Genomic DNA, 23,898 nt, shown 5'->3' on the forward strand with positions numbered 1-23,898 from the left:
CTGTGCTCTTCACAGATGAAAGCAGGTTCACACTGAGCACGTGACAGACGTGACAGTCTGGAGACACCGTGGAGAACGTTCTGCTGCCTGCAACATCCTCCAGCATGACCGGTTTGGCAGTGGGTCAGTCATGGTGTGGGGTGGCATTTCTTTGGGGGGGCCGCACAGCCCTCCATGTGCTCGCCAGAGGTAGCCTGACTGCCATTAGGTACCGAGATGAGATCCTCAGACCCCTTGTGAGACCATATGCGGTTGGCCCTGGGTTCCTCCTAATGCAAGACAATGCTAGACCTCATGTGGCTGGAGTGTGTCAGCAGTTCCTGCAAGCGGAAGGCATTGATGCTATGGACTGGCCCGTCCGTTCCCCAGACCTGAATCCAATTGAGCACATCTGGGACATCATGTCTCGCTCCATCCACCAATGCCACGTTGCAACACAGACTGTCCAGGACTTGGCAGATGCTTTAGTCCAGGTCTGGGAGGAGATCCCTCAGGAGACCATCCGCCACCTCATCAGGAGCATGCCCAGGCATTGTAGGGAGGTCATACAGGCACGTGGAGGCCACACACACTACTGAGCCTCATTTTGACTTGTTTTTAGGACATTACATCAAAGTTGGATCAGCCTGTAGTGTGGTTTTCCACTTTAATTTTGAGTGTGACTCCAAATCCAGACCTCCATGGGTTGATAAATTTGATTTCCATTGATAATGTGTGATTGTGTTGTCAGCACATTCAACTATGTAAAGAAAAAAGTATTTAATAAAAATATTTCATTCATTCAGATCTAGGGTGTGTTATTTTAGTGTTCCCTTTATTTTTTTGAGCAGTATATATAAACTTGTATATGATATCCAAAAACCACAACCACTATGGAACGCATTAACTTTTGATATGTCTAGACTAGAGAAAATTGATTTTCAAAAGTGTTTGGTACCCATTGTAAGCCAACGTTACAAAACGTTGCGATACCGAATGCAATTCAGACCATAAATAACGTCGCGATTCAACACCGAGGGTCGTCACTAGTTACAATAGCCTCAAAGTCATAAGCCCCGCCCATTTCTCAAAATCAAATCAAATTGTATTGGCCAAATACACATATTTAGCTGGTGCGGGTGTAGCGAAATGCTAAATGCTTATGTTCCTAGCTCCAACAGTGCAGTATTATCCAACAAGTCACAAATATAAAAGTCAAATAATGTCGGAGGCATTTTCTAAAATACAGTAGAATATAATACAGTATATACATATGAAATGAGTAAAGCAGTATGTAAACATTAAAGTGACCAGTGATTCCATGTCTGTGGGCAGCAGGATGAGTAATCGGGTGCTCAATTGCTCTTCTTAAATGTGTATTTTAAACCTAAACGTAACCACACTGCTAACAGTATGCCTAAACCTAACCTTGGACTAAGACCAAACTGCACATTTTTGTTTTCATACATTTTTACGATATAGACAATCGTTTAGACTTTGTGGGTGTAATATCTAGTGGAAACCCAGTGAGAGGGACGTGAATCATCTGGGGTTAACAAGAAAGAATAATTTATGTCGAACGAAACCGTCGTATTTTGTTGTTTAGCAAGCTAGCTGGTAAACTGTAACAACCCTGTGTCTCATACGCTCACCCTCTGTAGTAGCTGGGACACGAGTTGCAGAAATGACAGAGCTACGGCACCGCGGAACGACTGAAAACGACCTATATCAACAATCCGAAGACAAGGTAGCTAGCCTACGGTACTACGAGTGGTTATGGACTGCCATTTGGAACAAACCCGTTAGCTAGCCAAGGCCCACTAGATGGGACATCATGCCACAAATTATGATTGTGACTAGGATAATAAGTATGATTTAGCTGTAATAGCGTACAAGACAGGATAGTTAGCCAGCCACGTCGAACGTTACAATTTAATTTGCGCTAGTTTGCTTGCTAGCAAAACATAGCTAGCACGCGAACAAATTGTATACTGACTTGCTGCTAACATTAGCTCTGGCATGAATGCCACAGATTTACAAGATACCATTAGTGGTTAACTAGCTATCTATATCTAACGTTTGTCTCTAGCTTGTCATTGAACGTAACAAGAAGTATAGCTATTCCTCTCTGCCTACTCCCCAGTCAACTGAACTGAAAATTGGCGTTGTGCATTTACTGTGTGGCCAGGGCAACACACTTTTTAAGTAGATGTTTCTATTCAATTAACTTAATCATGTATTAGTCATAAACTCTGGCTAGTTTTCAAACGTATGAGTTGGATTTCAACTCATGAGGTAGGATGAATTGAAATGGCCAATCAACTCTGCAAGAAGGACAAGCCACATACAAATACAGACAGATCACCATCACTGCCTACATTTATAGTTAGTATGTATGATGCCAGTTGTGGGCTGTTTCGAATAAAAAACCTAGTTACTTTACATTAAATTAGGGATGGGCAATATGGTCAAAATATCATGTCACAGTATTTTTCAAATTATGGTATTTTATGTTTCGGATAATAAAAGTGATATATTTGCTTTGAGTAGTGGGTGGCAACACATACATTCTAAGTTATTTTAACAGGTCTCCATCCTGATTGTTTTATAATGTTCAATTCAAATTCAACCTAAAATAATTTTCTGCATTTTGATACATTTCTGCATTTCCTGCACTCTTTTGAGATAATTTCCACACTGCCGCGTAGGGTTGCACGATATTGGCAAAATATCTTGGCCTTGTTTTTAACCAAATGTTAACTACGATTTGAATTGCGATTTAGTTTAAACTGTTGGAATCATGGAAAAACTTATGATTATTCTAATTCTATAGTTAGAAGATAATAGTGGGCACTTTGAATACAGTGCTGTTTGATATGACAACAAATTAAAATTCCAGGGAGGAGTTATTGTGACAGGGTAGGAACCAAAGTCTTGGTCAGTGTTTCATAGGGGACCCTATAATCTTTGGCTACATTAAATGTTTTCACTTAGCTACTTCATGTAGCTAACATATTCATGCGGGATGGCAGTGGTGTTTGAAATGGAGGGGAGGGACTACAGAGCTAAGCATGTCTCTTTAAGGAGGCTAAAAATAGAGTTTGGCTTGGAAAAGTTGAATATTTTCAGAAGGAGTTGGGTAATTGGTTAAGGAAGAAGAATGGGTTTGACTGGGCACAGGATGGGTTTGAATCAGTTGAAGCTAGCAATAACAAGGGAGAGGGTACACATCCTATCTATCTATCTATCTATCTATATAAAATGTAGCCATCCGTTCAAATTTGTGGATTCAGATATTTACGCCACACCTGTTGCTGACAGGTGAATAAAATCAAACACACAGCTATGCAATCTCCATAGACAAACAGTGGCAGTAGAATGGCCTTACTGAAGAGCTCAGTGACTTTCAACGTGGCGCCGTCATAGGATGCCACCTTTCCAACATGTCAGTTTGTCAAATTTCTGCCCTGCCCCTGTCAACTGTAAGTGCTGTTATTGTGAAGTGGAAACGTCTAGGAGCAACAACGGCTCAGCCTCTAAGTGGTAGGCCACACAAGCTCACAGAATGGGACTGCTAAGTGCTGTAGCACGTAAAAATATTCGGTCCTCGGTTGCAACGCTCACTACCGATTTACAAACTGCAGCTGAAAACAATGTCCGCTCAAGAACTGTTCGTCAGGAGCTTCATGGAATGGGTTTCCATGGCCTAGCAGTCGCACACAAGCCTAATATCACCATGCGCAATGCCAAGCTTTGGTTGGAGTGGTGTAAAGCTTGCTTTCATTGGACTCTGGAGCAGTGGAAACACGTTCTCAGGATTGATTAATCACGTCTGGCAGTCCGACGGACAAATCTGGGTTTGGTGGATGCCAGGAGAACGCTACTTGCCCGACTGCATAGTGCCAATTGTAAAGTTTGGTGGATGAGGAATAATGGTCTGGGGTTTTTTTCATGATTCGGGCTAGGCCCCTTAGTTCCAGTGAAGGGAAATCTTAGTCCTACAGCATACAATGATGTTTTAGACGATCCCGTGCTTCCAACTTTGTGGCAACATTTTGGGGAAGGCCCTTTCCTTTTCAGCATGACAATGTCTCCGTGCACAAAGCGAGGTTCATACAGAAATGCTTTGTCTATCGGTGTGGAAGAACTTTACTGGCCTGCACAGAGAGCTCTGACCTCAACCCCATCGAACACCTTTGGGATGAATTGGAATGCCGACTGCGAGCCAGGCCTAATCGCCCAACCTCACTAATGCTCTTGTGGCTGAATGGAAGTAAGTCCCTGTAGCAATGTTCCAACATCTAGTGGAAAGCCTTCCCAGAAGAGTGGAGGCTGTTATAGCAGCAAAGGTAGGACCAACTCCATATTAATGCCCATGATTTTGGAATGAGATGTTTGAGAAGAGTTAGGAGGGAGTGGAGGTAGTTTTTTTTTAAAATTATTTTATTTAAAAAAAATTGAGGGGGCGGTAGTTCTCGTGGAACTGTGGCTGATCATGGATGGCTGGGAGCTTGGGCCGATAGGTCGCTGGTTGGGGACCCTGATTTGACTTGGTGGGAGATCTGTCGACATGCCCTTGAGCAGAGCGCTTGACCCTGGTTGCTCCTGTGGGTCGCTCCTTTTGTTCCTGTGGAGCCAGCTAACTAGCGATTTGGCGTTAGCGGCTAACTCAACTTAGTCTTGTGCCTACAAAATGTTTTTGAGTTGAAATCATTTGAGCCAAAGTTGACTCTGTTTGCTCTCAGGAAGTTTGAAGAATGGTTATATCAGTCACATTGTGACAACCTAAGGACACTGGAAAATAGATCCAGCCTATTTATACCCAGAGGAAATGGCATGTTTGTTGGATGTTAACCCCTACCCTAACCTTTTACATTTCAATGGGGTAAGGTTAGGGACATCCCAAGGATCCCGGACAGAACTGACCCTTGTTTGTTGTGTATAGTATGTATGACTGCATGTGCATGTCTATTATTGTGGTAGCGTAGGTGATAAGGTAGAAGGAAATCGCATAGGCCTACATTATTTATTTAACATGGTTGAATGAGTCTCTTGATTCTGATAATGTGACCAGAGACAAAAACAAAACCCGGTGTGGGTAGTGTAGTGCTGCTCCTTGCCACCCAGGGAACATGAACGGGGTCTCTTCAGTAACAGGAGTGTGGAAGGAGGGGCTATTTTTATCCAGGGCATCCTGGCTGATAGGAAATGGGAACCAGCAAGCCTGGGGGTTCCATCAGCTTGATAGCCATGCCTACTGCTATATGTGTGTGTACAGTGTGTGTGTTGACAACCAAGACAGGCAGAGTGTAGGCTAACAGCTATCTGTTGTGTTAATAGAAGGTTAGGTGACACAACAGTGCAATTTTGGTAGTGCTAGGGGGGAGAGACCACGATGACATCACAGCAGTCTGCAATGTCTAATGACACATTTTGTTGCCTTGGAAAAGCAGAGGGTCATCCGCTTTCAGAGAGTATCAAGGGGGCAGACACCATGAAATATGTTGATTACTCTGTCACCATCAGCCGTATATTTATCAGACAGAATATCCTAACGCCAAAGCGGAAAAGCACTACAAGCTTGCTCTCACAATGTTGTTGTTCACTGACATAAAATAGAGCCGGAAAGGAAGTGGGGGAGCATTCCTCATAGGAGGCTAGCTGTGTTTGTTTACATTGTATGACTAACTCTATATCTGTGTCTGTCTCTCTATCTCCCCCCTCTCTCTCTCTCCCCGCTCTCTCTTTCTCTCTCTGTAGGGATCTGAGAATGAGGGGAAAGCAGAGGGGGTGTCTGAAAGCGAGACCAAGCCTGATACAGGGCTCCCGGAGGTGCCTGTCCCTGCTGATGACACCCCTGAGGTTCTCAATAAAGCCCTATCTGGACTGTCCTCACGGTAAACACTTCCAACATATATATTATTTTTTAATTTACTATTTTCTTATGGTAATCACAACCTCCGGTTTGGAACAAGGGAAATATAACCTATTTACAAAACGTAATATCTGCGTCCCATAAGTCTCTGGTCAAAAGTAGTGCCACTAGGCCTATAGGGAATAGAGTGCCATTTGGGACACAACCAACATCTAGATTTTTTTATTTACTATCTTCGGTTTGCTCCTCCATCCTAACAACATCCTGTTATTCAGACATGGATTATTGAATGCTAATGAAATACCATCTGCTATGCTCAATATAACTATTGATCTGTGTAGGCCTATATTGACATTCTTCAGGAATGTATTGCCCAGCAGTTCATTTGGGCACACAGACAACTGATATGGATGCTTATTGTTCACCTTTTCATTACACACTGTATATGGGGATTAACTGTGTGTGTGTTCTCAGATGGAAGAACTGGTGGGTGCGAGGGATCCTGACTCTGGCCATGATCTCCTTCTTCTTCATCATCATCTATCTGGGCCCCATGGTGCTCATGCTGATTGTGAGTGATCCTCATCCTCCTTTCCCTAAGCCTTCTGTCTTTCAGTCAGTTTGTTAGCCAATCCCAAATCGCTCCCTACCCGTCCCCCTTGGTCCGAACCCCTCTTTTGCCAGATCTGCAGTCTCAGGATAGGTATATGCAGTCCAGTGATGGAGCTTCCACCATATTGCATACATACCTTACAGATCTGCAGAAACAAAAGGTTAGGACGAAAGAGAGGGTAAGGGATTGAATTGGGGCCGGCTGTCTGTCTGTGTCCTTAATGGATTTAGGCTCAGAGTGTAGCTCAGTGGAAATAACAGACTCTTCTCTGCTTTACTACCTGCTGGGAGGGAGAAAGCTTGCTGCAGGAAGTGAACAGAGAACACAAAAACTCTTTATAGAGTCACAACACAAGAACATTGAACCAAAATGTCTGATTAAATGAGATGGAGATGAGCAACAAGGAATCATCCAGATACTGTTGTCAGGGTGATATCAAATGTGAAGTGTGGTAGGGGAATACCATGTAGTTGATACCAAAACCCAGACAGTCAATGGCAAACCTCAGTCATTTATTACAGACCTGTTCAAAGTAATAATGGAACATCTTTCTCTACAGGTGCTGTGTGTGCAGATCAAATGCTTCCAGGAGATCATCCACATCGGTTACAGTGTGTACCACTCCTACCACCTGCCCTGGTTCAGAACGTTGAGTTGGTGAGATGCGCGTGCGCACACACACAATTTTATGTCTGTGTTTAATGTTATACTGCAACTAACTGTTTGTTGAGTTGCACGTTTTATTTCATTGCAAACTTCCTGAGGTTTGTTGGTATGGTGATGTTTACCCAGTTAGCAGAGAGAAACTATATCATGTTACATGTAGTGGTGATGCTATTTGTAGTATGTTAGCTCTGGTGTAAAAACTCTTTCGTTATTATAAAACCTCATAACTTGTACATTTCTTCATAACTTGAACATTGCATCTCCAAAAGTTCACCATTGCTCCAGGTTTTCCAGAAAAGGTTGCCTAGTGAATGTTCAGTCTGTTATAACAGTTCTGACCTCACCCCTTGCTCCCCTCTTTCTCCCTTCATCTTCCTCCTCTCCTCCTCCCGCTGTCAGGTACTTCCTGCTCTGTGTAAACTACTTCTTCTACGGAGAGACGGTGACAGACTACTTCTTTAATCTGGTGCAGAGGGAGGAGCCGCTGCGCATCCTCAGCAAATACCACCGCCTCATCTCCTTCGCTCTGTACCTCACAGGTGAGATGCAGGCTGTCTCAAAAGTTCTGACTAACTTCCTTTTTTCATGTCTTTTCCTTCATGATCACTGACCTGGCAAGGACAGATGGAAACCGATCTAGTGCTTTTTCCTATTGGTGATAAAGAAGCTATTTTAGAGTATTGGGAGTGAGACAGAGCCAGGGAGAGTGAGGGAGGGAGAAAGGGGAGTCCTCTTTTGAACGTTTAGTGTTGTTTTAGTTGGAGCTTCTTCATTTTTAATCAGTTTTTACCTGACAGGGTTTGGTACAAGTTTTTTTTAAATTATAAAAGCTTCAGAAGGTGTGACACACCCTCCCTCTTTCAGTCAACCAGTGCAGCAGTGGCAGTTCATGGCAGCAGGATGTGGTGAAGGTAGCACTCGCTAAACGTCTGCTGTTTCTGTGTGACTGTATGATCATACCTCGGCTTTGTGGCTCAAGGTGAAAGAGGAAAGTTAATACCCATCTATCCCTCCTTCGTTCATACCTCCCTTAGGGTACATTTCAAAACAGGGCCGGGTTGTTTACTGGAGAAGTGTTGGCAGGGAAAGGCTTTTAAGGTAATAGGGCCATCTCTTTTAAGGTAATAGGGCCATCTCTTTTAAGGTAATAGGGCCATCTCTTTTAAGGTAATAGGGCCATCTCTTTTAAGGTAATAGGGCCATCTCTTTTAAGGTAATAGGGCCATCTCTTTTAAGGTAATAGGGCCATCTCTTTTAAGGTAATAGGGCCATCTCTTTTAAGGTAATGGGGCCGTGTCCCCAATGACAGATAATGTAGAAGGAGCGGAGTTTCACAGAATCTATAAGTAGTTATATAAAGATAAATCAGAACACTGTGTGCTTTGTTCTAGCCTGGTTCCAGATCTGTTCATCAGGCCAAGTTTCAAGTTTTCTTTGTCATATGTGCGGGATGCACATATGGTATACACTGTCCAACAAAATGCTCACTTGCAGGTTCCTTCTTGACAATGCAACAACAATAGGAAATAATGAAAGATAAGTTTACAAACATAAAGTAAATGACTCAGTAGAATAGAATAAACAGTTTAGCAGAAGTATAATACAGTGACTACAATGACCATAGAAGTTGGCAAGACAGCACAAACTGATCTGGTACCAGGCTAACATTGTTGTGCTCTGATGAAGCATGTGTAACAAATTGATGTGGATTGGATGTATGTAGAAATATTCTGGTGTCCAAATTGTCCTAACTGAATTATTGGCCTGACTGCTTTATCTAATTTGTTAGATTCGATAGAAGCATCTTACTCACAAGGGCGTCTTCTTACTCTGCTTTGATACAGCCTTGGGGATTGATATAATTATTGGAAGTGTAAGAAATCAAGAGTTACATGGAGCGCATTCATGTGATTGTGTTTTTATCTGTTACTGACTTTAGCAGGCTTTTAACCTCGGAACCCAAAACCAAATCATAATTTATGTCACTAGAGATTGTGATTGAGTTTGATTGAACATGGCTTGGATGACTACAATGATGCAGTTGCTGGTCCTCAGTTTTAAAACAAAGAATGACAATAATAGCTTCTAAAAATTGTCTGACCCAAAAATGCTTTGGTGTGAATCCATTTGAATTCAATCACTTTTTAACAGCATCCCTTTTGATTTAAACTAAACCTTTCATTCATGTTTGCCCGTGGAAGAAGTGGTCAGAAAGTGACCGTTTGGACCTGAATGCCAAAACATTCAGGAGATAGACGGTGCTCAAAGTTGACTCATTTTGCATACCATACAATGAGACATCTGTCTTCATCACTGGAAAAGATAAATGGTTGAGTTTGACAACACTGTAAGCTTAAAAATGATATCAAACTATTTGATTATTTCTTGAAATAAAAAATATATTTTTAATAATTGTAATTTAAAAAATTTAGGGTAAATTATTTAAAAACGTATGACCTCAGATTTTTTTCATATTCTCATACAGTATGTTGTAGCATAGACCCTATTTTGCATCATCTGAGCTTTTTATATTTTCCCTGCCATCGGTTGAGACACAACATGCTCTTGAATACAGGGTGGGTGTCATTTCAATTATAGAAATATAATTATTAGAATGGACCTTGACCTGTCGACCACTGCAATTTAGCTGGTACACCATTGAAATTCAAACTTTTAATTACTACCACAAAGATGACCGCCGGTCCACCCAACGTCGAATGTCAACTTAAATGGTCATGTCTATTCTATTATTTATATTTCTATGATTTTAATAGGATTGACTGTCTTATTGAAAACAACCGATATTCCCATCCAAGTTAACATTTATCTGATGTGTGGACCTCAACCCATCTTTGTGGTATCGTTTGAAAGTTAAAATGGGAATACATTTGAAATTTTAGCAGCCAAAACATGACAGCCACCCCTGTATTCAAGAGCATGTTGTCTCAACTGATGGTGGGCACAACACTAAAACCTTAGATGATGTCAAATAAGGTCTAAGCTACAAAATGTGAAAATTAAAAATATTAGATAATCAACATTAAATTATATACTTTTTGTTAAAATATTTTTTCCCCAGAAATGAGAAGATAGTTTGACAACCCTGTTTGTAAGATTTCAACCGTTTATCTTTTCCAGTGATGAAGACATGGATGTGTCTTGGTATGGTGGGGTATGCAAAATGGGTCAACTTTCAGCACCTTTTAACTCTGTAGTGTTTTGGCATTCAGGTCCAAAATGTCACTTTCTGACCACTTATACAATGGGAAGATATGTATGGAAGGTTTCGTTCAAATCATATGGGGTGCTGTGAAAAAGAGATTCAATTCAAATTGATTTACTCTTTGTTGACTTGTTTCCTCTGTTCTCTGTGTTGTGCAGGTTTCTGCATGTTCGTGCTGAGCCTGGTGAAGAAACACTATCGCCTGCAGTTCTATATGGTGTGTGTGTGTGTAGTGCATGCATGCATGCATGTGTTGGGTAGCATAGTGTGTGTGTATGTACTGTATTATGAACCCTCTGGGCTGCTACTTCATTAGTGAAGGGGCCTGGCCCAGAAACATGGAATCCCACCAGCAGTGATCTGGGTCCTTTCCAGGATATAGATGAGGCCCCTATTCCGATCTGCTGCTGCAGCCTTTGTCAAACACAGACACCGACACTGACCGTCTGTGGCTCTGTTTTGGGCTCTGGATTGACCATGTAGGGCAGTGACATTGCTGAGCGCTGCTAGGAAACACACACTGCAGTAACATATCACTGAGAGCACCGCATACTGCAGTAAAACTCATCTACTCAGTGTTGTGGACAAAATGTCACACTGACTGGGCTGAGGTCTCAGCACTCCTCAAGGATATGTTTGTGTTGTTGCAAAGAGAACTTGGTCATCATTGCCCTGTTATCAGTAAGGATTGTTCTGTGCAAAATGCCATTTACAGCATTAATGCTAAATTACAAACAAAGTGTGCTATGAGTAATTATAAACTGGGTGGTTCGAGCCCTGAATGCTAAAAGCCATGTTATATCAGACTATACCACGGGTATGGCAAGAAATTACTGTTCTATTTACGTTGGTAACCAGTTTATAATAGCAATAAGGCACCTCGAGAGTTTGTGGTGTATGTCCAATATTCCATCTCTAAGGGCTGTATCCAGGCACTCCGCGTTGCGTTGTGCCTGAGAACAGCCCTTAGTTGTGGTATATTGGCCATATACCAAACCTCCTCGGGTCTTATTACTTAAATATACTGCAGTGTTCTGGCCACTTTGGGGTAGCTATGTTCCTTTATCACTTATTGAAAATGTTGGGACAATTAAGCTTTCTGAAAATGAATTTCCTTCCTTCCTGTCAGTTTGGCTGGACTCATGTAACTCTGCTGATCGTAGTGACCCAGTCCCACCTCATCATCCACAACCTGTTTGAGGGAATGATCTGGTAAGAAATGTCTCTCTGTCACTCACTCAAATTCAATCAGAGGGCAAATTCAGTCAGACATTGGTTGTGACCTAAATGGCACTCTATTCCCTATATAGTGCACTACTTTTGATCAGTGCCCTGTGGACCATGGTCAAAGTAGTATACTATATAGGGAATAGGGTGTAATTTGGGATAAACCCAGTGGATCTGTTCTGTCAGAAGTTAGTGCATGGGAGTGTCTTCACTTAGCCCAGTGTCTCCATGCTGTACAATGGGAGGACTTATTGCCGGTTGAAAAGTCTATCTGATGTAATTAAGACTTGTCCTACAACCATGTGATGCAAATGACAAGTGCATTAGGGTGGTCTACATCTGAAACTTATTCAGGAGTCAACAACATTTCAGAACGTTCAGGTAGAAATGTACTATGTTGAAGAGATCTGCTCTATCTCTTCAGAGTAAATACGTATGTCTGCTTTATACACCCCACTGAATAGACCCCAGGTACCAGTACCTCTCTCCTTCTCGGTCTAGGTTCATCGTGCCCATCTCCTGTGTGATCTGCAATGACATCATGGCCTACATGTTTGGCTTCTTCTTTGGACGTACTCCACTCATTAAGGTTAGCAAGACTTACACCACTACTGTATGTAGCATTTTCTGAAGTTTGGATCGTTCATTTGATATTTGTTACAAAGGATACCATTGGTAACACCCTGTACTGTGTCAACGTCCTGATTGTGTACTCTACAGCTGTCTCCTAAGAAGACCTGGGAAGGCTTCATCGGCGGATTCTTTTCTACTGTTGTGTTTGGGATCCTGGTAAGACACGGCCATAGCTAACTGCAAAAGTTTCCTTTCAAATTCCCCACAAGTCCTATTATTTTATTCTCTGCTTCTGTCCCTCTCTCTCTCTCTCTCCAGTTGTCCTATGTGATGGCAGGCTACAGCTTCTTTGTGTGTCCAGTGGAGTTCAACAGCGACCATAACAGTTTTGAGGTGGACTGTGTGCCCTCTGATCTGTTCCAGCTACAGGACTATGCCCTGCCGGCCACCCTCGAGTCCCTCACTGGATGGGTGAGTCGGATCTGTCCCCTCTGTTTGATTGTGTGGCTGGCTGGTCTCTGTTTCTGATCTGTCTTTCTGGCGGGCTGGCTGGCGGGTCTGTTTCTGATTGATCGCTGGCAGTTCTCTGATTGATCGCTGGCAGGTTTCTGATCTGTCTTTCTGACTAGCTGGCGGGTCTGTTTCTTATTGCTGGCGGGTCTCTGATCTCTCTAGCTGGTGGGTCTCTGTTTCTGATCTCTTGCTGGCTGGCTAGGCTCTGTTTCTGATCTCTGGATGGGCGTCGCACAATTGGCCCTGCATTGTCCGGGTTAGGGGAGGGTTTGACCGGGGGCCTTTACTTGGCTCATCGCGATCTAGCGACTCCTTGTGGCCTTCAGGCTGACTGCGGTCGTCAGTTGAACGGGGTTTCCTCTGATACATTGATGCGGCTGGCTTCTGGTTTAAGAGGCGCGGTTTGGCGGGTCATGTTTTGGAAGACGCATGATACGACCTTCGCCTCTCCCGTGCCCATTGGGGAGTTGCAGAGATGAGACAAGATTGTAATTGGATATCACAAAATTGGGGGGGGAAAGGGGGGGAAAAAATGCTTATATATACAGTGGGGCAAACAAGTATTTAGTCAGCCACCAATTGTGCAAGTTCTCCCACTTAAAAAGATGAGAGAGGCCTGTAATTTTCATCATAGGTACACTTCAACTATGACAGACAAAATTAGGAAAAAAAATCCAGAAAATCACATTGTAGGATTTTTAATGAATTTATTTTCAAATTATGGTGGAAAATAAGTATTTGTTCACCTACAAACAAGCAAGATTTCTGGCTCTCACAGACCTGTAACTTCTTTAAGAGGCTCCACTGTCCTCCACTCGTTACCTGTATTAATGGCACCTGTTTGAACTTGTTATCAGTATAAAAGACACCTGTCCACAACCTCAAACAGTCACACTCCAAACTCTACTATGGCCAAGACCAAAGAGCTGTCAAAGGACACCAGAAACACAATTGTAGACCTGCACCAGGCTGGGAAGACTGAATCTGCAATAGGTAAGCAGCTTGGTTTGAAGAAATCAACTGTGGGAGCAATTATTAGGAAATGGAAGACATACAAGACCACTGATAATCTCCCTCGATCTGGGGCTCCACGCAAGATCTCACCCCGTGGGGTCAAAATGATCACAAGAACGGTGAGCAAAAATCCCAGAACCACACGGGGGGACCTAGTGAATGACCTGCAGAGAGCTGGGACCAAAGTAACAAAGCCTACCATCAGTAACACACTACGCCGCCAGGGACTCAAATCCTGCAGTGCCAGACGTGTCCCCCTGCTTAAGCCAGTACATGTCCAGGCCCGTTTGAAGAAGACGATTGGGAGAAGGTCATATGGTCAGATGAAACCAAAATATAACTTTTTGGTAAAAACGCAACTCGTTGTGTTTGGAGGACAAAGAATGCTGAGTTGCATCCAAAGAACACCATACCTGCTGTAAAGCATGGGGGTGGAAACATCATGCTTTGGGGCTGTTTTTCTGCAAAGGGACCAGGCCGACTGATCCGTGTAAAGGAAAGAATGAATGGGGCCATGTATCGTGAGATTTTGAGTGAAAACGTCCTTCCATCAGCTAGGGCATTGAAGATGAACCGTGGCTGGGTCTTTCAGCATGACAATGATCCCAAACACACCGCCTGGGCAAAGAAGGAGTGGCTTCGTAAGAAGCATTTCAAGGTCCTGGAGTGGCCTAGCCAGTCTCCAGATCTCAACCCCATAGAAAATCTTTGGAGGGAGTTGAAAGTCTGTGTTGCCCAGCAACAGCCCCAAAACATCACTGCTCTAGAGGAGATCTGCATGGAGGAATGGGCCAGAATACCAGCAACAGTGTGTGAAAACCTTGTGAAGACTTACAGAAAATGTTTGACCTCTGTCATTGCCAACAAAGGGAATATAACAAAGTATTGAGAAGCTTTTGTTATTGACCAAATACTTATTTTCCACCATAATTTGCAAATAAATGCATTTTTTTTTAAAAATCCTACAATGTGATCTTCTGGATTTTTTTTCTCATTTTGTCTGTCATAGTTGAAGTATACCTATGATGAAAATTACAGGCCTCTCATCTTTTTAAGTGGGAGAACTTGCCCAATTGGTGGCTGACTAAATACTTTTTTGCCCCACTGTGTGTGTGTGTGTGTGTGTGTGTGTATGTGTATATATTTATTATTATTATTATTTGTGACCAAGCTTTAACTTGTGTGTGTGTGTATATATATATATACAGTGCCTTGCGAAAGTATTCGGCCCCCTTGAACTTTGCGACCTTTTGCCACATTTCAGGCTTCAAACATAAAGATATAAAACTGTATTTTTTTGTGAAGAATCAACAACAAGTGGGACACAATCATGAAGTGGAACGACATTTATTGGATATTTCAAACTTTATTAACAAATCAAAAACTGAAAAATTGGGCGTGCAAAATTATTCAGCCCCCTTAAGTTAATACTTTGTAGCGCCACCATTACAGCTGTAAGTCGCTTGGGGTATGTCTCTATCAGTTTTGCACATCGAGAGACTGAAATTTTTTCCCATTCCTCCTTGCAAAACAGCTCAAGCTCAGTGAGGTTGGATGGAGAGCATTTGTGAACAGCAGTTTTCAGTTATTTCCACAGATTCTCGATTGGATTCAGGTCTGGACTTTGACTTGGCCATTCTAACACCTGGATATGTTTATTTTTGAACCATTCCATTGTAGATTTTGCTTTATGCTTTGGATCATTGTCTTGTTGGAAGACAAATCTCCATCCCAGTCTCAGGTCTTTTGCAGACTCCATCAGGTTTTCTTCCAGAATGGTCCTGTATTTGGCTCCATCCATCTTCCCATCAATTTTAACCATCTTCCCTGTCCCTGCTGAAGAAAAGCAGGCCCAAACCATGATGCTGCCACCACCATGTTTGACAGTGGGGATGGTGTGTTCAGGGTGATAAGCTGTGTTGCTTTTACGCCAAACATAACGTTTTGCATTGTTGCCAAAAAGTTCAATTTTGGTTTCATCTGACCAGAGCACCTTCTTCCACATGTTTGGTGTGTCTCCCAGGTGGCTTGTGGCAAACTTTAAACAACACTTTTTATGGATATCTTTAAGAAATGGCTTTCTTCTTGCCACTCTTCCATAAAGGCCAGATTTGTGCAATATACGACTGATTGTTGTCCTATGGACAGAGTCTCCCACCTCAGCTGTAGATCTCTGCAGTTCATCCAGAGTGATCATGGGCCTCTTGGCTGCATCTCTGATCAGTCTTCTCCTTGTATGAGTTGAAAGTTTAGAGGGACGGCCAGGTCTTGGTAGATTTGCAGTGGTCTGATACTCCTTCCATTTCAATATTATCGCTTGCACAGTGCTCCTTGGGATGTTTAAAGCTTGGGAAATATTTTTGTATCTAAATCCGGCTTTAAACTTCTTCACAACAGTATCTCGGACCTGCCTGGTGTGTTCCTTGTTCTTCATGATGCTCTCTGCGCTTTTAACGGACCTCTGAGACTATCACAGTGCAGGTGCATTTATAAGGAGACTTGATTACACACAGGTGGATTGTATTTATCATCATTAGTCATTTAGGTCAACATTGGATCATTCAGAGATCCTCACTGAACTTCTGGAGAGAGTTTGCTGCACTGAAAGTAAAGGGGCTGAATAATTTTGCACGCCCAATTTTTCAGTTTTTGATTTGTTAAAAAAGTTTGAAATATCCAATAAATGTCGTTCCTCTTCATGATTGTGTCCCACTTGTTGTTGATTCTTCACAAAAAAATACAGTTTTATATCTTTATGTTTGAAGCCTGAAATGTGGCAAAAGGTCGCAAAGTTCAAGGGGGCCGAATACTTTCGCAAGGCACTGTAGCTCCGGGTAGCAAATGACACTACCCTACCCAAATCTCCCACTGAGGTACACAGCAGATTGTATACACCTGAGACCGATGTCCCAACAGCGAGTAGAGCAAGAGTTTCCAGCAGGGGCCTGGAAACTAACCAATGTTACTTTCTTCAACGCAGCACACAACCGACTATCCACCACAGTGGCAAGTTTACCAAACAAACAAAGGCAACCAAAACTGGGCCTAACAAACATTACAACTCAAAAAAGCTGTAACTGATGCAAACAAAGCACCTACCTACAGAGGTTATCAAACAATAATTCCAAATTTTCTCCAAAACAATACTCATACCAGTTAGCCTAACGACACTAGTATCAGTCCTACTGGAATACTTTTACAGGCAACACATTGATGACATCACCAAACAACCAAAATCACTGATACGTATCTAAGGCACTATACAAAACACTTTTAAGAATATGCTGTGAATACCAACTAAAGCGCATTCCAATAAGCATTAACCCATCATAATGAAACAAAATAATATCTACCAAAATCTCTAGGAACCAACCTTATGGTCCCGGACAAGCCCCCACTTGTCACGTACCGGCTTGAAGCCCGTAACTACATGGGAGACAACGTAGAGATCAAGGAATAACAAAAATATATTTATTAACGGAAGTAATCTATATACAATTAACAATGGTATATGTAGTCCGTAGTGTGAGTGGTTGCGTGCGTAGATGTGATTAGGAGGGGTGTTGAAAGGTGCCAAAGCAAACAAACAAAACTGCCACAACCAAAATCCAACAGTGTGTCTGCATGGAGAGAGTCTTCTCCTTGAATGGGGGAAAGGTGAATTTATCCTGGGACACACCCGGGCTCGGGTGTCCCATTTCACTGATGACCCTCCCAGCTCCGCCCACCGACATCCTATTAAGGAAAACGAATGCAAAGAGAACGAATTCGGCAGACAGAGTGGGAGGGTTGTCACATGCGAAGGCATCAACTCATGTACTGCTCGAGAAGTTGTGACTCGCTGGAGCATGGTGGTGCTTGGATGAACGGCCAATCATATTGCTCAAATACAAATAGCTGAATATACAGAGAAAGCATGCCAACCTTTAGGCCCTGCCTGACTCCAATGCATTTAAGAACTACACATGTCCGGGCCAGTATAAATTATTTTCGGCCCAGTAGACCCGACCGGGCCAGTGAGGAAAAATAGTTAACGTTGGACTCTGGTGTGTTTCATATGCAGCCACAGAGTGGTGGCGCAATGGCTATTTAATGTGCTTTGATTGACGAACAGCAAGCTTGATTATGTTATAAAAGGTGTTGAACTGACTGAAAAAAGTACATCTCCTGTATTCCTTTGCCATTCATTAATCATACAGCTTAGTTATTTGTCCATGAATCGCATTGGGACAAGTAAACTAAAGATCTCGTTTTAATATTTTTGATATGAAGTCCATCAGGACTCGCCAGACAGTGGCGTTACAGTGAGTGACTTGTCAGTACCTACCAAATCGCGTCGATAAGATTGCTGTTCATTTGCCTTCCTAATTTGCATACTGGTAGTCTTTTGGGTGATTATCTGCAGATACATTCTGAAAACATTTGATGAAGATGGTGAATCCTCCTCACTGCAGGAACAATAGATAGGCTAGTGGAGAGAGCCTCACTCTGGTCTGAAATATGATCAAAGAAAACGAATCGAATTGTTTTAAAAGCTAGTGATACTTATGGTATTTTCAAAGATATTGATCTAGGTCTACTGATTTAATCAAAGTGTTGACACGGGAGTAGTCATCTGCTGCTTTCTGTGTAGCAAAGCCCATGTTTAACACCTGCTTCATTCTTCAATCATACCTGTATTGCAGATAGCTGAGAAAATGCCCCTTAAAAGGAAGCTTGAAGCCTGTGGAAGTCAGCAGACTCTTACAGGATTCTTTAAAGGTCCAGTGCAGTCAAAATGACTTTTATTATGTTATTACATGGGTCGCATTATCTTTCAGAAATCTGCATTTTCAAAACGCAGACAATCCAAAAAAAGCAGTTTTTTTAAGAACCATTTCAGCTGCTTTTCATATCAAAAGTCAAGTGTTTTGTTTTGTTTCCATAGTTATATGGGATGTCACTCACACAAAAATATAAAAACACAACATAGTAAAATGTAAGATTTGACTGAGTTACGGTTTATATAAGGAAATTAGTCAATTGAAATATATTAATTAGGCCAAATTGATGGATTTCACATGACTGGGCAGGGGTGCACCCACTGGGGAGCCAGGCCCAGCCAATCAACAGGATTTTTCCCCCACAAAATGGCTTTATTACAGACGGAAATACTCCTCAGCACGATCGAGTTCAAGTCCAGGCTCTGGCTTGGCCACTCAAGGACATTCCGAGATTTGTCCCGAAGTCACTCCTGAGTTGTCTTGGCTGTGTGCTTAGGGTCGTTGTCCTGTTGGAAGATGAACCTTCGCCCCAGTCTGAGGTCCTGAGCACTTTTCATCAAGGATCACTCTGTACTTTGCTCCGTTCATCTTTCCCTGTTTCTGATCTCTGGCTGGCTGGCTGGCTGGCTGGTCTCTGTTTCTGATATCTGGCTGGCTGGTCTCTGTTTCTGACCGCTGGCTAGCTGGTCTCTGTTTCTGACCTGGCTGGTCTATGTCTGGAAGTCTGCTTTGATATCCTAAATCCTTTTGTCATTGTTTCTCCTCTTTAAGAAACTGTTTGACCGTATGTGAGACTGTAGTCATCCTCTCTCTCTCCCTCTTCCCCTTCTCTCTCTCCCTCTTGTCCTCTCTCTCTCCAGCCCACAGTGCGCCTCTACCCATTCCAGATTCACAGCATCTCCCTGTCTGCCTTTGCCTCCCTCATGGGACCCTTCGGGGGCTTCTTTGCCAGCGGCTTCAAGAGGGCCTTTAAGATCAAGGTGGGTATGAGGAGAAGAGACTCCTGTTATCACTGGACCTGGTGGACTCACTAGAATTGAGTGGCCTCTCAGTTGGCAGTGCTCCTGATCAATGTTCCCTCAAAGCTGCACGGCAGTCCCGTGGAACAGAAATATCAGCCCACGGAGAGAAACACAAGATTTCTATTTTTGTTGTTGTTCCAGGACTTTGCCAACACCATCCCCGGTCACGGTGGCATCATGGACCGCTTCGACTGCCAGTACCTCATGGCCACGTTCGTCAATGTCTACATCGCCAGCTTCATCAGGTAACGTTCTAGAACAACCCGTTGTTTATAAAGAGAGTAGCCAGTGGTGCATAGAGAGAGAGGAGCCACAGTCTTAAAAGCTTTTGGCTGACAGTGTGTTGATTGATGAAAATAATGCATTGCTAAAGAGGAAGTGATTCTTGAAGGCTTTTACAGTATGTGATTAATTTAACTTTTTTAATGTTAATCTAGTCATTTAGCAGACAATCTTATCCAGAGCGACTCAGTTAGTAATCTTCTCTGTCCCATGGGCTCAAACGGCAGCAATGTTCTTCCTATTGCATAAAGACATGAGGTACAGCCTCAAGCAAATTGACTAACGGCGTATTTGTGCGGTCAAAATGTCACCCTGTATGTATATCTGTAATCCATTGTGTAATCTCTCTCCAGGGGCCCTAACCCTGCCAAGGTGGTCCAGCAGCTTTTAGCCCTGCGCTTGGACCAGCAGCTCAACATCTTCAACTCCTTAAAGAGCCACTTGATAGAGAGGGGTCTGCTGGAGGATGTAGCCTAGGGCCCCCACGGCCAGCCCAAGGTCACCCTACGGGGCACACAGAGAGGAGGGCAGCGCCTGGCACCAGAAAGCCCTGGAGGTGTGGGAGAAGAAGTGTGGTGCTCGTATGAGCAAGAACACATCTGAGAAAGTAACTCAATTCTTGGGGTTATTCAATTTTCTGTGTGACAGAGGGAGGGAGTGTATATAGTATGAAAGAAAGTGTGTCCTAAACTGTTTTCCTTTGTCAGTGTTTCAGGTTGTATTTGTGAGTAAATGTATGTCAGATATAGTATCTACAACACAGTGATGCCACTTGATCTGTGTACCACAATGAGGTCAGGTGAATATTTTATGGTACATATATTTTATGTGTTTTAATGCACTGCTCAAAACAGTCACACTGTATCGTCCTCTTCATCTGCCACAATTGTATTTGCTTCATTCATCGTAATAATTGTTTGTATTTATCATTTTTTACTTTACCTTTTATTTAACTAGGCAAGTCAGTTAAGAACAAATTATTATTTTCAATGACGGCCTAGGAACAGTGGGTTAACTGCCATGTTCAGGGGCGGAATGACAGGTTTTTACCTTGTCAGCTTGGGGATTCGATCTTGCAACCTTTTGGTTACTAGTTCAATGCTCTAAATACTAGACTACCCTGCCGCCCCACCTATTACATAATATGTGTGGTTGAGTTTTTACATTGAAAGCTTCCATTGTATCCCTGTTTTGTATAGTCAATGTGAATTTTACCCGGTAGAGGTTCACTCTGCTATTGGCACGTCATGCTGCATATCGGTGTGTTTCTGTCTCTGTTACCATGGGGTGCGTCCCAAATGGTACCCTATTTCCTACATAGTGCACTACTTCTGACCAGAGCCATATGTGCCCAGGCATCATCAACAAGATTCAGGCGCGGCTGGTCAGCGGACCGGAAGATAATTACATATCATTTGTAGACTGCAAATTGACCGCAAGAAGCCCAAGCAGATATAATATTTGACTAAAACATAATAATTTAAAACCTTGCTTACATTTGTATAAGATCACATATATTTCCAAAATTAAAATCACTGATTTGCTGGTGTTTTTAGTCTTATGCCCCCCCCCAAAAAAATTTCAACCCATGGGACAAATTCGGCTAGCGAGCCGCCAGTTGGGGAACCCTGATGTAGGGAACAGGGTGCCATTGTAGACACTCATGCTTCACCTGTAGCTTCATTCACACGTTCTAGGAAGTGGACTGTCTATCATTATTGCTACAAAATGGAGGTTAAGGGTAAAACATTCCCTAGGAGCAATAGAATACATGTTTGAAAGTGTAAAATGACAAAAGGAATAGTATAGGAATGTATTTTACAATATATTTCATTGCCATGTAATATTCTACTACATAATGGTCTGCCTTAATGTTAAACTTAATTTAAAACTATTGTGATCTCCTTTTGGTGTGGGAGTTGGACATCAGGGTTTCAGCTGTGGTTATTTATTTTCCAATCAAGTTCCGTTATCAGAGATGACGATGTGTGAAGGGTCCTTTCAGTTCACGCTGGATGACAGCCACCAGAGTTTTATATACAGTACCAGTCAAAAGTTTGGACACACTTACTCATTCAAGGATTTTTCCTATTTTCTAGATCGTAGAATAATAGTGAGGACATCAAAACTATGAAATAACACATATGGAAACATGTAGTAACCCAAAAAGTGTTAAGCAAATTCTTCAAAGTAGCCCCCCTTTGCCTTGACAGCTTTGCACACTATTGGCATTCTCTCAACCAGCTTCATGAGGAATGCTTTTCCAAAAGTCTTGAAGGAGTTCCCACATATGCTGAGCACTTGTTGGCTGCTTTTCCTTCACACTGTGGTCCAACTCATCCCAAAAAATTTAGAAAAACCCTGGAATGAGTAGGTGTGTCCAAACTTTTGACTGGTACAGTGTTTATATATAGATCTCTATAAATGCTATACACTATATGCCCTCTTTATTTCTGGCTCTGACTGCCACTGTTGAGGTTCTCATAGGAATGTGAGATGGGACACAATCCACCCATGTTGTTTACATCAGCTATTGTAATGGATGAGTAGATAGTTACAAATGGCCACCAGGCGTTATCTATTTTGTTACCTGCCCTGCTGGTATAATATATGTTTGTAAACTGCTCCTAAGAGGCAGATTTGTTCAACTGTTAGAGTGTTGTATAGAAAACACCAGGATGGTGGGGTGAAGGGATCATGCTGTCTGTTCAGTGTCCAAAGCTATGGGACTGTAGTGAAGGATACGACTCAATATTAGGAAGGTGTTCCTAATGTTTGGTATACTCAGTGTAGTGTATTACTTGAGTCTAGAGCACTATGTGCCCTGGTCAAAAGTAGTGCACTATAAAGGGAATAGGGTGCCATTTAGGATGTAACCACGCTCACAGATAGTTGCCGTCGTTACACATCCCTGTGGGTTGCGAACAATCAGTAACGAGAGGCTGCTGAGGGGAGGACGGCTCATAATAAGCCAGTAGTAATACACAATACCAAAATCACTGACAATCTCACAGATTTTGTTAAGCTACTTTTAATGCTGTTGATGTTTTTCCTCTTGTTGCCATTGTGAGATCACCACCAAGTGACTTTCAATTTATGGTCACATCCAACATAAATGGTTAAACTCTTGTCCTTGGATGATCTCAGTTTTGTCATGTTCATTTACAGGGACCAATCTATAGACCAATCTGAGTGTAAGGATATGACATTCGGGAAACCAGGGCCTCAGAGTATAAGTGATCTAGGATCAGTTTAGCCTTTAAGAGCATAGTGGATATACATTATATGGACAGGGAGGAGCTGATCCTGGATCAGCACTCCTACTCTTAGATGCTTTATGAATGTGGCCCCAGAGGGTCATCTGTATATGACTTAGGGAAATTTGAGGGATTGATGTGTTTAATTAAAGAGATGGGCCTGTGGTAAACTGTGACTGACCCACATACAGATTATCTCAGCACTCTGCCTGATCACATAGGGCCCAAATCTGAAATATTTTACAAACTGTCACCTCTTTCACTCTGCTTAATCACATATAGTACGACCCAATACTGATTTACTGTACAATTTATCACCTCAATCATTAATTGATGCCATACGTCTACTGTAACTCCAGATTGGGATCAAATTGTGTATGTAAAGAATCCACTGCCATTCATAGACGGATAAATGTTCAACGTGGTAAATTATTGAAATTAGATTTTTGGAGTAGCCTATGCCTTACTTAATCAATCCAAATCAAATTTTATTGTTTGCATACACATATTTAGCAGATGTTTTTGCAGGTGTAGTGAAATGCTTGAAATCAAAGGAAATCAACTGGATCTTGAACAATAATTAGCTACACAGATTTTTATTTTGCCAGGCAAGTCCGTTAAGAACAAATTCTTATTTTCAATGACAGCCTAGAAACAGTGGGTTAACTGCCTTGTCCAGGGGCAGAACGACATATTTTTAACTTGTCAGCTCAGGGATTTGATCTTGCAACCTTTTGGTTACAAGTCCAACGCTCTAACCACTAGGCTACCTGCCACCCCAATAATGAAAAGACCTCAGTTTCTGCCAATAACATTTTTAATGTAGGATTAAGTATTATAGCTAACACATATATTCTGTGATTATATTCTGTAACAGTAAAATACAAAGCA

At 42.3% G+C, this 23,898-nt stretch overlaps 1 protein-coding gene across 1 annotated transcript; it reads left to right on the forward strand.

Annotated features, from left to right (window-relative positions):
* Nucleotides 1-1,322: 1,322 nt before the first annotated feature.
* Nucleotides 1,323-21,644, forward strand: LOC110536254 (phosphatidate cytidylyltransferase 2). Its single transcript, XM_021621936.2, has 13 exons — nucleotides 1,323-1,726; nucleotides 5,740-5,876; nucleotides 6,329-6,425; nucleotides 7,027-7,124; nucleotides 7,533-7,672; nucleotides 10,515-10,573; nucleotides 11,486-11,568; nucleotides 12,085-12,172; nucleotides 12,304-12,372; nucleotides 12,475-12,627; nucleotides 19,307-19,426; nucleotides 19,610-19,713; nucleotides 20,104-21,644. The coding sequence occupies exons 1-13, from the start codon at nucleotides 1,664-1,666 to the stop codon at nucleotides 20,225-20,227; spliced, it is 1,335 nt and encodes a 444-aa protein (XP_021477611.2). The 5' UTR covers nucleotides 1,323-1,663; the 3' UTR covers nucleotides 20,228-21,644.
* The last annotated feature ends 2,254 nt before the right edge of the window (nucleotides 21,645-23,898 follow it).

The sequence above is a fragment of the Oncorhynchus mykiss genome, chromosome 11 (genome assembly GCF_013265735.2).
Source record: "Oncorhynchus mykiss isolate Arlee chromosome 11, USDA_OmykA_1.1, whole genome shotgun sequence".
Classification (NCBI taxonomy): domain Eukaryota; kingdom Metazoa; phylum Chordata; class Actinopteri; order Salmoniformes; family Salmonidae; genus Oncorhynchus; species Oncorhynchus mykiss.